General features: G+C 40.8%; 1 protein-coding gene across 4 annotated transcripts in view; it reads left to right on the top strand.

Moving 5' to 3' along the window:
- Positions 1–11,685, top strand: part of kibra (WW and C2 domain containing protein kibra) — a 111,238-nt gene extending 99,553 nt beyond the window's left edge. For 2 of the 4 annotated variants that reach the window (XM_089644587.1, XM_089644585.1), the window contains 10 exons: positions 1,011–2,128; positions 2,394–2,764; positions 2,889–3,002; positions 3,119–3,236; positions 3,647–3,791; positions 4,392–4,563; positions 4,862–5,216; positions 5,585–5,848; positions 7,243–7,449; positions 9,144–11,685. In XM_089644587.1, coding sequence (XP_089500713.1) covers positions 1,011–2,128; positions 2,394–2,764; positions 2,889–3,002; positions 3,119–3,236; positions 3,647–3,791; positions 4,392–4,563; positions 4,862–5,216; positions 5,585–5,848; positions 7,243–7,449; positions 9,144–9,546 — 3,267 coding nt within the window. In that variant the 3' untranslated portion in view covers positions 9,547–11,685. Of the gene's footprint in view, positions 1–1,010; positions 2,129–2,393; positions 2,780–2,888; positions 3,003–3,118; positions 3,237–3,646; positions 3,792–4,391; positions 4,564–4,861; positions 5,217–5,584; positions 5,849–7,242; positions 7,450–9,143 lie in introns of all 4 variants that reach the window. The other 2 variants (XM_089644586.1, XM_089644584.1) reach the window with 1 other exon arrangement.
- Positions 11,686–15,732: the final 4,047 nt, after the last annotated feature.

Here is a 15,732-nt window from a genome sequence, read left to right as displayed (position 1 = left end):
TAAAGTTCAAAATCTCCTACTTACGAACGCATTTTCGGTCACGGTTTTATTGTATAATGTGGCAAATTAAGTTCTTTATAAAATGATCTTAAAACAATTAAATATTTGTGCTTGAACGTCCGCAAAATAAAATAAAAGCCACTTTTTGGCCATGTTTTTGTTCTTGTATTTATCAAAAAAGACGGATGGTGTTGAACGGGAATTTAAACCTTATCGCCATCTACATAAGGGGTGTTATTGTTAGAGGCATGATTCAAAATGTCACACGACGTATGGCATCGCCTTAACTATAATTACCGCTTTACACCAAACTAAAAAAACATATTTAATTAGACAAAGGTATTATAAAATTTATTGTCCCTTCGCTTTTTTTTTGTTTGATACAAAAATATTTATTTAAAATTTGCAAACCTTTGACAAATATTTTTCAAAAATTTTTAACTTTTCGGGATTTTTTGATGGAATGTTTTTTATTTACACTGAAATCGCGGTATTCTCTCTTCTAACACTGTTTAAAAAATATTTTAACCGTAATAAAAAATGAGATAGCATAACTTTCACGAGACCGTGTCAGGCTGAGAGATATATCTCCCAAAATTGCCAAAGGCGTTAAAGTCAACACCTTGTATTATTTTGTTAGGATACTAATACCTAGGGCCTAAATTTAAAACTAGTTAATTATTAAGGGGGCTAATCAAGTGAATTATTTTTTTTATATTATCATTTTATGTAAGTTTGTCAAATTATTATATAGATTTATGATAATGTACTTATTTATTTGACTAAAAATGGAAAAGAGAAACTTTTGGTACAAGTGAAAATTGGTGAATACATAATCATTTGGAGTCGATTTTGTTGTGTAACTTTTTTTCGTTTAATTTTAGAGTAAACCGAGTCGGAAATTTTTTAGGTAAAATTATTAGCCGTCTTGTTTGGATTGTATATGTGATATTGTAAATGTATGTGTATATGGGTTTGAGTTGGTTATAATGTATGTTTGTTTGTTACAGGCGAAGAAAGAGATGTGCGAGGTGAAGCAGCAGAGGCTGTGGCTGGCGCAGGACGAGTACAAGCACCTGAGCAGCGCGCTGACCGCCCTCGCCACCTCCCGCACCAGCCTCTGCTCCACGGGCAGCGGGGGCAGCGCGCGCTACGACCCCGAGATGCTGCGCTCCGACGTAGCGCTGGCCAGGGGCCGCGTGGCCCGCCTGCGCCGCGAGCTGCGCCAGGTGCGCGCGGAGCTCTCCTGCACGCAGCAGGGCGTCGACACGCTGCACTCCGTCGAGCAGAAGATCAACAGCCAGCAGGGCTGCTACAACATCACCGAGGCGCAGGCCGTCATGACCGAGCTGCGCAACATACAGAAGTCGCTCACCTCGGGCGAGAAGGAGAAGGCCGACCTCATGCAGTCGCTGGCCAAGCTCAAGGACGACCTCACCCGCCTGCAGCTGGGCGAGGTCTCCCCTCCTCCCTCCGCCCTCGCTCTCCCCCACGAGAAGCTCAGCACGGCTTCCCAGACAGACCTCTGCGCGGACCTGGTGCCCATCGGGACGCGCCTGGCCGAGATGGCCCGCATGCGGCTGCAGTACGACGAGTCCAGGAAGCGGATCCAGCACATCCAGCAGCAACTGGCGGACCTCGAGGACAAGGTGCAGCCGGGGCAGGCTGAGTCCGACAAGGACAGACTCCTTCTCTTCCAGGAGAAGGAACAACTGTTGCGAGAACTCAGGAGCATCACCCCGCGCACCCGCTCCAAGCAGGAGATGACCGACATCCAGCTCGAGTGCAAGCGCCTGGAGCAAGACCTGAACAACGCTCTGGAGATGTCCAACAGGTGCATCACGGACCGCCTCCGGTTGCACGATCAGAAGCAAGCGCTGCTCCAGCAACTGAGAGACGCCTTGAGATCCATGACCACATTAGAATCGCAGCTGAAGAGTCTATCGGCGAGCACCTTATCTGTTTCCAGCAGTTCTAGTCTGGGCTCCCTGTCTACGACCAGTAGCAAGGGCTCCTTGAGCTCGGGGCTCAGCTTCACTGACATCTACGGGGGCCCCCAGTGCATCTCCAACCTCTCCCCCATGGACAAGCCCATCGACATGGTAGATGTTCATAGAAGAGTCGAAAGGTAACAAACGCTTCCTACATATAATATGTAAATATTGTATTTCCATAAACCGAGATAAACCATGTTTGAATTTAAATCTCTTTTGATTTTAACCTGTTTCAAGTAAATATCTTTCTAATGTTGTAAGGTACAGTTGCCATACTAACACATACAAAATTTGATTCTCCTTAGTAGAGTCTAGTTTATAACTAATTTGAGATACAATTTGTTGGTTTTGTGTTATATTATGTTCTGAATAAGCGATCTAATAGTGTGACTCTTCCAGGTTACTCCGAGGATCTTCGTCATCAGGATTAGCGGCCTGTTCGGGTTCGCAGCCCAGCTTGAGCCCGCGAAGCAGCTTGAGCTCTGTCAGCCCGCCCATCTCACCTCCCGCCGCGCCCCCACCGGCTTACGACCTCCTGGCGCTCCGTCCGCAGACCCTGGACAGAACGCACCTGGAAGAGCGCCTGGCCGAGCTGCAGGAATTAGAAGCTTCAAATAGGATCTATATCTCCAATTCCGAGTCTTCCGTCGCTGGGAGGAATGAGCCTCCGCTTTCACCAATATCAGAGACCCCACCCCCACTGACGCTGGAGCAAGAAGAACTGCTCCAGTCCACTTCTGGAGCCTTGTCGGGGACGCCCAGCTCAAGCGGTACGTTGTCGTTTTGTAAGTAAACTAAGTTTCTAACATTATTGTTCTTAGATGCAAATAAACGTTCTGTCTGTAAACTTGTGGCTGTTTATCCACTTTCTTATAATGAATATTTTACTTTCAGGTACGAATAGTCCGTCAGTTTCGGCGGCAGTCAGCGACGAGTCTGTGGCCGGAGACTCGGGAGTGTTTGAAGCTTCTTGCAGACTGCGGGATGCTCAACCCTCTTCCTCTGCCGGTAAAGCACACTTGTTACTTCTCAGGCGGTGTTTCTAACTCTGCCACATTTAATGACTATGATGTTCTGTTGACTGTGTGATGAGTATCTGACTGTGGTATTGTGTTGTGTTACAGAGCTGACGGCCCAGGTGCAGATCAAGCTGCAATACTCCCTGGAAGAGCAGACCCTCTACGTGGGAGTGCAGAAAGTCCGGAATCTCCAGGCGCTTGCCATCAAGGACGATGAATCAGTGTAAGTCTATTTATTTAATTGGAGGAAATATATTATCGAAAACAGTAAAAATGCAGAAATGAAACTTTAAACAGCTCTACTGCAAAATTACAAATTTGCACATCCGACTTTGTTCTTCGGGACCGTCTAAATATTTCTTCCGGTTGGATGACACCAGAATTTGTTTGTGACCGGATTATTTGGAATAAGTTGTAAGTCTAGTTGTTCTGGATGGTATTTTAAAGTTTATTGGTTTGAGTGAGTCAGGGACGTCGTTACAGTTATTGCAGACTTTATACAGGGTCATGAGGTCAAGGTATGTTCGCCAGTTAGAGCGAGTGGATACGTTATATTTCAATTGTCTTTTAATGGTCTATCATTTCAATCCTGGTCTTGAATGACTCCTATATAAATTATTTGTTTTCTTGTAGTTATATTCGAGCTGTGCTGTTACCTGCCGTGCGCGAGGCTGGAGCTCTCCTGCCAGCACCCCTGCGCCTGCCCCTCCCCTTGCCCTCGCCTCTCCTGAGGCAGCAGACCCTCAGACTTCAGGCGTGTCGCAGACAACACTGTTTGGTAGGCAACGCTTTTACCTATTAACTATAAGGTATTTTGCAATTAAGGTTTGGGTATTTCAAACTCGACAATCCCTTTTCAGTTGTATATCAAATTGTGATCAGCCGTCAAGCGTAATTGTCATGCTGTTGTGCTTGACGGCTGCTCGCTCACCAGTTGATAAAAAGCTGAAATTTGCTGTGAAATCGGGGGTTAACAGGGACCGTTCAAATTTGTAAAGTTTAAAATGGCTCAGATTTATTGATTTGTGACATCATTGAAACACCCCAACAGAAACAAGGCAAAAATATACACTAAAAACAATCTGGCAAATCCTTTGCTTACGACTAACTAAATTTTGTTAAAAAAAAAGAAAATGCAATCATTTTATATATCGTCCAAGTCTGTGATGAAAACTAGCCAACTATAAGCAAACCGCAGAGGGTAAGCATGCAATCCGAGCTCGTCAGCTCGTCGAGTGCGCTGTTCCTCCGCTGGGGTGCCATGAAAAAACTATCCTATGGCGAGAGCGAATTACTTCTGAGACCATCCCCGAATATTGATTTTATTACATGATGTAATGAAAGCATACTGACTTGTATGTCTTGTTTATTTGTCCAGGGTTTTGCGCAAGTGAGTCTAGCCGACTTTAGTGGTGACGCTGTGTCAATACGCTGGTACAACATCCTGGCCTTGCAACCAGAGGGAACATCAGCTGGGGCAGAACACGAAGAGAGCTCTGACGAGACCCTCATTCCTTCGCAGACCAGCACGCTCACCCGGAACCAAAGTGGTGAGTTCTTTTTCCTTATATTGCGACAATATGTCACTTGATGGTCTGACGCTATGTTAACAAGTGACAGAGTGGTAAAAATGGCATGGACAATGTGGGCAAATCCATAACATAGATAACCTTACTGTTATATCCTAGATCGGCGTTTAATGGGGGACCTTTCATATATCAAAAACAAAATGGCTATTTGATGACAATGTTACATTTGAATTTATGCGAAACAACTGGGCCTAAGTCTGCTTATTTGTTAAGAAATCCGCTGCAATAGTCACTAATTATTTACTGTGTTGTTTGGCAGGTGGTGAGAGCTGCGAGGTGGCGCCCGTGGGCAGCCCGGCGTCATCGGACGACGAGGACGAGGACCCAGACCAGGACCAGGACCATGAGGAGACGGAGGACGCCCTGTTGCTGCTGGGAGCCGGCCAGTACCCGCACATTCAGCAGATCCTGGAGGAGGAGCAGTATCTGGAAGAGGACCAAGTAGTTTGCCCGGTGCTGGCGGCTACCGAGGAGAAGGAGACCAACACCGAGTGTTGCGTGGTGTGCCCCGACGGTGGCAGACGGCTGCTCTCGGCTGACGATCGCCTCGCCATCAAGCGATCCCAGACCTTCTCGCCCACGCCACAGCTTGCCAAGAACCACTACATCTGCAGGTATTTAACACCTCTTCTTTGGTTCCATGACAAAACAGAACCTCTCTTGTCCTCTCAATACCTTCAGCCGCAAATGCCGTAGTACCACTGGGAATACCATACAAGACTCCCTACTACTTCCACGGTCTGAAGCCGTTGGGAATATGGTGAGGCTGAAGGTATTGGAGATGGGAAGGATCCAGTAGGCGAAGGTAGAGGAGTACCTGACGTGAAACCTGGTCACCAAACAAAAAATGTTGTGAATATAGGTAGGTTGGTAGGTAGGTTATCGCTCGTCTGAATTCACACAATCTTCAGTTTCAATTTTGTAAATTTCAAAGCAAAGTGTTAATTACACAATATATTCTATGAATATTAACAATTTGCAGGCTGAACCGCTCCGAGTCTGACTCGTCGATGCCTCTGTATCGACGTGGCGCCCACACGGCTCTGCCTTTCGACCGGCACGCGGCCGCACGGCGCTCACTGCGCTGGGGACGCGCGCCTACCGCGCCTGCGCCCCCGCGGGGTTCCTCGGGCCGGGGTCGCGCTCCGCGCACCAGCCTCGACCTTGAGCTGGACCTGCGGGCGCAGCACACACGCCTCAGCACGCTGCAAACAGAGATACAAGGCCTGAAGGACCTCAAGCAGAAGTAAGTCTAATTCTATTAATGTCGCCACTGACATAGTACCTTTAGTACGCGCTCTATCTCTCCTTGCCTGATGTCTTATGTCGTCATTTCATTGAATTTGGGATCATGAAACACGCCCGCATGGCTTGTATTCTTCTTTATTGTATGTCGGATACCAATATGTATTCAATTCAATTATTTTAAAAATATAAAGCCGCAAACGCTAGTAACTCGCTCAAAAGCATGCCAATAATGGTCAGTGTATCAGTGGCATATGTATTGTGTTGCTGCTAAAGCTAGTTGCTTGTATGTCGTTCAATCGCACGGGGTTCTTAGTGTGCAGTGGTAAGCAGTGTGAGGTGAGGGTTGTGCAGCATGTCTGAATGCACTCTGCCAGTAGCTAGCAGAGTGAGCACGTGCATGCGCAACTTTGATGCACATTGATATTTTCACGACCAAAACAGTAAAATATTCTGAACTTCATTACGCAATATCGCAGTTTCTTATTTCTTTTGGGACCTCCATCCCAGCCAGCTGTGCACACAAAACTAGAGATGTGAGTTGCTAGCATGCCTGTAGCTAGTGCGTGTATACTGACCTACAACTATGCAATTAGTTAGCATGCCAGATATTCACCAAAAGCATGCGGTCTAAAGGTGCCAGTAATAGTCGTACGAAATACCAAAACATAAAAATAGGTAGAAAATAAATAGAAAACGATAAGATTGCCCTACCATGACAATTGACAAGTTAGTCCTTCAGGCTGGGATATAAAATAGTCTTATGTTTTCCATGACCAAGATAACAATCAGGAACAACATAGCACGATCAAGTGAACTAAATACTTGTGGCGGGTCAAGATGTCAAGAGTCAGAATAACAAAAGAGTATATGTGAATGAAGCAAGGAGTGTATCTGTACCGGACAGCAGATGGATATACCTAAATATTTATTAAATAATCAAGAAAATGAATATTTGTCTGATGTCACACATTTTACGATGCCGACTCCTTTGAGGCTTGTCTCGTACGATGATAAGATTTTTAATCACCGCACACGTGTCATATCGCCAGTTCAAGGATGAATTACTCGCACGACAAACCGTGGGACCTTAGTAATTAATTCTTGGCGCTGTGTCGCCTCATCATATTTCTGTTTAGATATAAGAATAATTGCTCCACATTAACACGTGTAGAAATTGTTGAAGTCAAACCCAATAAATACGCAAACAACTGGCCCAACCAGTCAGTTGGCCAATGACATTCACAAGTTGTGTTTCTTTGCAAATCCTTACCCAAGGTACCCCCGAGAGGAAACCGGCATTTACAGTCCATGTCACTGGCGTAGGTGTCCAATACAGTACCAATAGAGTTGTGTGGCGGGTTTGTTGTAATCAGGGTGGTTAATTTGTTTCAGGATGGAGGTAGCGCGCGAGTGTGGCGACTCGGCAGTGGCGCTGTGGGCGGCGGAGGACGCGGCGCTAGCGGGGCTGTGCGAACGAGCGGGGGCAGCTGGGCCAGGCGAGCGACGCGCCGCAAGAGCCGTGCAGCGCGCCGCGCGTGACCTAGTGCGCCTGCGACGCACACGCAACCCGCGCGGCCGTCCCGACCTCATCACCTTCAGGTACGCATTCATTATTCATGTCTGTTTTTCATTGTCCTTTTTCAGCCAAATTTATGAGGCTATTATTGAATTTAACTTCAGAAATCAAATCATCTTTATTTTGAAACTTTAACCCCTCTATAAAAAAAGAAACTTATACATGACATAATACTTCAATGTAAGATCAAAAATGATACTAAAAATACGCTTGAACATATCTAACCTTAACATAATATTATTTATACACGGTGTCCGGAAACTCGTAGTACAAGCGGGAAACTGGAGAATCTACACCACATGGGGAACCCAAATAAACATAAAGTTTTTTGATTTGAGCATTTTCACCAAAAAAAAAAAAAAAACCAAAAAAAAATATTTTTCGGCTATTTCAGGGTTAAAATTTTTTCGTCATTCGATCTGAGACCCCGATGCAACGGAGAGAAATTATTATTACCATAGTACTTACAATATGTAGCGATGTTCCGATCTCCAATTCAAAACACAAACGTCACATAAATTATTTTAAATGTTCACCGTTAACTTCCAAGCACAGTTGGGTCCGTCTGATGATTGATTATCGCACTATTTTAATCATGTCGGAGTTAATTTTTACCTCGTTGAAGGCTTGATGGTAAGTCTCAAAATCAAAACATTAAAAATGTACAACTGTTTTCAAACACTCACAACAACTTTCCAACAATCTTCAAGTATAACTATCAAAACAATAATAACGCACATTAAAATACACAAATTTCGACCACAATTCGCTTTTATCTAATTAACGAGAAAACTTCTTAAAGCAAAATGCAATGTAAACAGTGTAAACATTCACAAAAAATACGGCCACCTGCGGCGTCACATTAACAAAGACTAAACAAAGACCTACCTACAATTTACAACAGAAATAGGACATCTGCTTATCGTGGGTCTCTTTCCTTCATATGTGAGTTGAACCCAGTACACTAGAGAGAGCTTTATTTTGCGAATTTGTCAGAGATAGGTATGCATTTTAGAACAACAGATGTTTTAACCCTCCAGAGCGAAATATTTTATGATTACACCTTACACCGGATTAAATGAAGGGAGATTTCAAAATAATGCTTTAAATCCGGGTTTCTTTATTTGTTTTACTTTTAAATAGTTTTAATTAGTTGGGTACTTTGATCTTCAGTAATAATTCATAAAAATTTGATAAAAAAAAAATCAACTTCTGACTCGATTTACTCGAAAACGAAAGCTCAAATCAAAAAAATTATAGTACAAAATCGACTCCAAATGTGATGTAGATTCACCAGTTTCCCGCTTGTACTACGAGTTTCCGGACACCGTGTATAATATGTACTATTGTTTTCAAGTGTAAGTGTAATGCGAAAATGCAAACAACAAATATGGAGTTCATATTTTGCAAAGGATATAGATCCAATAGAGCAGTGGTCCCCAACCTTTTTATCGCTGCGGACCGGTCAACGTTTGATAATTTTATCGTGGCCCGTTGAGGGGGGGACGTAGATTGTTTAAATTTTAGATTGTTATGATTTAGTAATTTTAATTTAAACATGCCTTAAAAATAATGAACAGTTAAACCAAAAATGAATATAAAGTGAAAGGACATTTTGACTCAATAGATGATTTAAGCTTATTGTGAAATTAGATGTGAGAGCGCATCAGCAGAATGCTGCCTGCTCATTAAATAATAATGTGTATTTTTGTTACAGAGAGAAGATGGTCTTTTTCACCCACCACCAATCCAATGTCCCCGTCCTGCCGTGTGAAGACGACGTGCTGTCGGAGCACTCCTCTGACACCCTCAAGAGGTCGGAGATGGGCCGCCTCAGTCAGGAGCTGTCGCGCCTAGACTGTCCCTCGCCCCCACCGGACGAGGAGTCAGATGCCTTCCACCTCCAGGGCTACCAGGTGCGGAGGAGCGGCCGCTGCAAGAATGTGGTGGAGAAATCTCAGATGCCAGAGGAGGAACCCTCGGCGGAACCCGCGCAAGTGAGAGACGTTCAAGTTAACGGGGAAGTGGTGGAGCACAGTGGCGGTGCCGAGAAAGCCCAGGACGCGGAGAGCGGCAGGTTCCAGTATGTGGTGGACAGAGTGCTAGGTGTGCAAGTGTGAGGGAATACAATTGCCTCCTGTGAATTATCAACTTTGGGGCGGCCAGCTGACGGTTTGGACGCACATGTGAAAAATCTCATTTTCTTTAAGAACGATGCATAATATTTAACTAGCGCCGAGAGTTCAATCGTAATTAGAAATACGCGCGTGGAAGTGAACTGCCAATCGGTATATTTTTATATTGACGCTATTTTGGTAGACGTATCCATTTACCATTCTACAATGTTGGGTCCTCGATCCACATGCTGATGACGAAGTATATACCAAACGTTGTTACGATCGAAATACAAAACTTATATTTGTGCCATAAAGGTACGGTATTCTGTACGCGAGAAACACGTTCCGTTCAATTCTAAATTTCGAATTTGCGTAATGAACGAATTGTAAATATAGATTTTAAGGATTAAATTGTTTTTCTGGACACACGCATTCCCAAACACCAACAAACATACACATACATCCACATAAACACGGTGTCTGTTCTAGCAGTACTAGCAGTTGTAACAGAACGCGTTGTGCATTATTCACACATGGTTTAGTGGTGCTGAAGCCACACTGAGACACTCGCACGCATTCCCAAACAGACACTGGGCTCTGGCTTGAGCTGAAGTTCGCTAGTATGAACTGACGACTAAAGTACAGAGCGGTAAAGCCAGCAGCGATATTGGAGTATTGTTACACAAGTGATACTGCTGAACCCTAAACATGTAAATTATTTTGATACGGGGACGTTTGCAATTTGTAACAAACATTAATTTTAAGTAAAAATTTTATTCTAGTACGATTTTAATAATATATCACATTTTTGTTAGAAAATGTCTATTGTGTTCAGTAAGGTAATGGAGGGGCAGGGATTGTTAACAGAAGGTGGATAAGAAGCTGCATATTTTTCTGTTCTAAACCCACCGAAGTTATTTATGGTTAAATAATTTATAGTTGTTAAATATTTTTCTGTACATGAAGGAGTCCTTGTGTGTTATACACACATATGATATGAATGTTAAACGGCCAAATATTTTCACACGAAAATTATTATTCTATTTCTCGTGCCTCAAAATATCAATATTTTTAATAAGATTTATATACAATTGTTGAATTAGCCTTAATTGATTGAATTCCATCCATTTCAGTGCCTTTAGCTGATAGTTGTGATCTTGTTGATGGTGAAACTTTTCCTTGCGCATGCAAAACAAATACCCATTACATATATGTATCTCCAACAGAAACAAACAAACTCCTTTTGACCCAAACTTGCCGTAGCTCTAGGCCACCCCACTGGCTGAATTCCATTGCTCAACAAACCTATCTAATACAGATTAGTTCTTGCATTTGGAGACATATTATTGTTTAAATAAGCTTAATCCTGCTAATTGTTTTTACAACAAAAATTCTGGACCAAAATATTGTGGACTTCTGCAAAGTATATTTAGTTAATTCTCACTAAAATACGCTGGTTTAAAAAAAATCTAAATTATGTTATTATTTTGGATTTTGGAAAGGGCATTTTCTTTTCCTCTCTACGGAGATAACAAAATGAAATTGTTATAAACATGGAAAATCTGTTAATAAATACTTGGTACAAAAACGAAGGGAAATTAGTTAATAAGTTTGAATCTGCAGATGAATTCATTGATTGCCTTTGTAAATAAATACTTTCTTCCAAATAGATGAAGTCTATTTCACACTATAGACTGAACACCTACTTAGTCAACCATTCATTACTTGTCTGTGACAATTGATTATTTATTTATTTAACTGATAGTAAAGGGTATTATATAAAAACACTTCTTTCCAAACTTTTTTATGTGCAAAGTCTCAAAGCATTTCCCTTATAATGTATAAATGTTATATTTATTTGTGTTTTTTCCCTTCTTTAATATATATATACATTATGAATGAGTATCATTTGGGAGTTCTCTTTACGATGATTGTCCCAAACGAATGCTTTGTGACATTTTAAAATTAATTTGGGCAAATCACAGTAAAGAGAGCTCGAATGTAATTTCTATTTGTTGTAATATATTAGTGTACATACTAGCATTATGTAATTGACTGTTCTCGCAAGGCGAGGGCTGACGTCTAGACGTAGCAATACTTATTACTAGACACGGAAAAATAAAACTCATGAATTGTTATAAACTTGTTTTATTTATTTCTTAACTTATAAATTGTAAGAAACAATTAATGCATTAATACTCTGGGGGGGTTTTACATCACCTCCCAGTAAAAACCTTTGCATTCTCCATGGCACCATGGTGCCTGAGGGTAAGTGTTACCGTTGATTGCGGGGTAGATCACAGATCACCAGTTTTTTTGTTTTTGTTTTTACATTAGCTCCACACAGGAGGCCCTAAGAAAAAAAAATTCCCTCAGTGCATATGTCAATTTTGGGGGTGCTGTGTGGAGCGTCTTTTTATGGAAAGGAAGTTCTGGGAAGGAAAAAGGTATGAGGGATGTGGGAATCTGGGGGTCAAAGTGTCCAGGAGTGACAGACATATGAATCCATCCCTCTCTGCGGTGCAAGGCGATGGGTCGAGAGAGTGCAGCTGGAGAGGTCAAAAGGTCTCCCTCAACCAGTCTCTCCTGATTCGGCCCGCCCCGCAGCAAGGTGGGCAAACACATCCACTGCCAAGACCTAGACAAACCTTCACCCCATGAACCCGGATACCCCTGCTAAGCCACCAAATGTAGCAAATCACTTTTACTTACCAATACCCGCCTCCTAGGGTCAGTGGCTGAGTTGACATCGCATATGGTTCCCGCCCAGGTGTTGTGAGTTTTATTCTTCAGCTGGCTAAATCCTCCATCAAGACACAAGCAATGTTTTCCACTTTCTGTGGATGGTAGTAGGAGATTATCAAATATTGTGAGGTTGTTCAAATCCCGGGAGTGTTTTGTATTTTTTTTTTAGATAAAAATTGTCGAGTAGAGCATATTATCTGTTACATATATCACCGCTGAGTAAGGTTGCCAAGTGTCAGTTTTAACTGCCATGTTAATCCTATGATTAATTACTTGACAATTATGATTCAATACTTTACTCAAAGGAAACGATACTGGCAAAAAATGTTAAGTTAAAAAAATACAGTGTGTGGCAAGCCTACGCACGACGGAAGTGAAACTTTTAGTATTCTTCTCTCTCTCTTTTCATTTCATATTATTATTCAGAATGCTGTACATTATAGTTTTAAAAAGCATAAATTTATTTATAGGCGTGTTGTTAACAAATGAACGTTTAACTAGATTCCTAATATTGACATATTTATGTAGCATGTGATAAAAAAAAATTAAAAGTTATAAAAATATGGGATTCGAACCCGGGTCCTGCATAACGAGTGTCGAACGCTCTGCCTCTAGACCGCGAGGAGAGGTATCTTGGGCGACGAGAATCGCGTATACAACGTGTACTCCTCAATTGACTTGTCCTTGACTTGTCAAATTTTCGTTTTCAAACACGGCAAATGAATAATATCACATAACTTCTCGTTAACGCTTTATATAGGGTCGAATCGAAGATATATCGGCAGTATGAAGTCATATCTGTCGTTTTTCAAAATATTTCCGTATATTTGTCCGTTTTGGAAAAGATCTATCGTGTTTTAACAGTCTCATACCCATATGGAGTCTGAATTTGAAAAACATTTCTAAATTTTGAAAAACTCACTTACGGCTGTGTTTTTTACTAAAAAAACTTGTCACGCACGTCTGCGAGGGTAATTAGTCGCGTTATCGGCCTTGATTAGTAATTTTAATGATTCAAAATAAAAATAATTAATCATAATACCGAGCGACTCTACCGGCTCGATTTGTTAGCTATATTTCGACCAAAATATCATATGGGTACCGACCGTTACTTCTAGCCAATTACTCGAGTGAACACCTGCCGGTCTAGAGTCTCACTAAATGGATTTAGACATTTCGGGAGACTCTCGGTTAAAATTAACAAATTTATGTAATTTTTTACTACATTATTACAAATCATGTAGATATCTTCTTATATGTATGCCTGACAAAGTCGCAGCACGAGAGCATTTTATCACTTTTCCTTGTATTAAAAAAATCACAAAAAGAAAAAAAAAAATTAGTTAAAGCGGGGATCGAACCTCGGTTCTTCACGACGACAGTCGGGCGCTCTGCCTCTAGACCGCGAAGCTGAGTTTGGAGAGTGACCTAAACTAGGTATATAATATTAGCTAGGCTCCTATAATGAAATGATCACGGTTTTTCATGACGGTCATGAGTCGGTTTTACTCCGGTCCTCGAAAATGCATAATGCGCGTAAAGAAGTTTCACTTCAAAATTTGATGTTTTGACTTAAGGAGAAGCTTAATGCTAAATCACTATTTTGATTAATCTTTATAACGAATTGGTGTACATTGTGAATGCCAAAAAATATGCTTTAGATAAATTGAAGGTTTTCCTATCATTTCGCTTGAGTAGAATACAAATAAAATAATAAATTACTCAATAAAAAATATAAATGTAAACTACTAAAAAAAATATTTTTTCATTAGAAATGTATGAACGCGTAAAAGAAACAACTTAAAAAAATACAGTATTATAGCTAAGATTTTCTGTGACAGTTTCACTTGATTAACTTTTTTGCTTTCTTATAAAATTATTTATAAAATAAAATACCAGTTTTGTACTTGAAATCGAACATTTGTAGACTCCGTTTGTCAAGCGATTTTAATGCCTATTACCTACAATATAAGGTATACCAAGGATATACACATTTTTGGCTTGTAGCTTCCTCTTAATAATGCGGCATTGTGTAGTTATTTAAGTTCTATAAACTGACAGAACTCACTAAGGACGGGTTGTTTCACAGGATTTGAACAATTCATCAAATTTCAAAGTTGGTTATCAAGTTCTGTGAAGGTTCTATTCGGTTTCTGTAAATATATATTCAATGTAATGTAAATAAGAAGTGCATTGACAAGAAAGTAAAGCAGTCAATTTGAAACAAGTTCCTGACAGACAAAAAGCACAAGTAACTTAGTGTTTTTTCCCAGTCAAACAAACATAAATTAACAAATTATTCTTATAATACACTGCAATTGAATTTGATAAAAAAGTTCTAAGTTGGTACTAAACTTAAATGCTTGTTTTCTCAAAACAGCAATTTTAGAGCTAGTGTGTTTTGCCAATACCCACAATGTGTGAGAAATGTGGAGATCCGCAAAGAATGCAAGGCTGATGTAAGCGTAATGAGTAAGATTAAGAAAGGGACGCTTAGATTAGACAGATTATAGAGCGAATGAACAAAGAAAGGATTGTAAGCAGAATATATGACGCAAATGTTAATGGTAGCAGAAGTCGGGGACGCCCGAAGAAGACATGGCACGATCAAGTGAATCAGATTCTTGAGTCAGGCCATGTCAAGAGTCAGAATAATAGAAGAGTATGTATGAGACAATGTATGAATGTGAATGAGGCAAGGATTGTGTGTCAAGACAGAGTTTTTTGGCAGTCCGTCCTCTCTGCCTACCGCTGCGGAGAGTCATATAGTATAGTTCTGTATATAGAAGTCCTTGCATACAAAAAATTATGTTCTTAATTTTCCCTTAATAAATCAAAATTAAAATTTGTAAGTACAGGGTAACCACAGATAACGGATTTAAAAATTACCGGATATTTCCTGGTTTTCCTGAGCAGTTTTTACATTTTTCTCGATTTTATTAGACAGGGGAATTACTTTCAAAACTTTATTTTAGAAACATACAAAAATTTAACTATATCACTGAAATAATGCTGTTTTTTTTTTGTTAAAAAAAAAAAAAAAAAATGATACGTTAATGTTAGCTCATAGGGTTGGAGCTGGCAACACGGTATCACAACCTCATACATAAGCTCACATTTTAACACAACCTCAAATAACACATCTGCCCTGATGACGGACACTGCAATGTTGTCCGAAACGTTGGCTAAAGAAGGAGTTAGCGCAACACGGCATAACACCCCAAAAACAAATAACAAAAATACTTTTGGCCGTGAAAATCTTAAATCATATTTAATGCTGTTTTTGTGCAGATTCATTCATAAAACATGTTGTCCTATTCATTAAAATACATATGAACTTATTTGTCTTTAAAAGTGTTCAAGCTCACTACAGTCAAATAAAATGTTTAACTTTTAATTATTGAAGACAATATTAGCAATTCCTAAACGAAAATCAGAAACAGA

The sequence above is a fragment of the Hesperophylax consimilis genome, chromosome 21 (genome assembly GCF_061612785.1).
Source record: "Hesperophylax consimilis isolate HC1 chromosome 21, BYU_Hcon_1.0, whole genome shotgun sequence".
NCBI classification, from domain to species: domain Eukaryota; kingdom Metazoa; phylum Arthropoda; class Insecta; order Trichoptera; family Limnephilidae; genus Hesperophylax; species Hesperophylax consimilis.
Note: the sequence above shows the minus strand (reverse complement) of the source record. Positions and strands in the feature narration are given on the sequence as shown.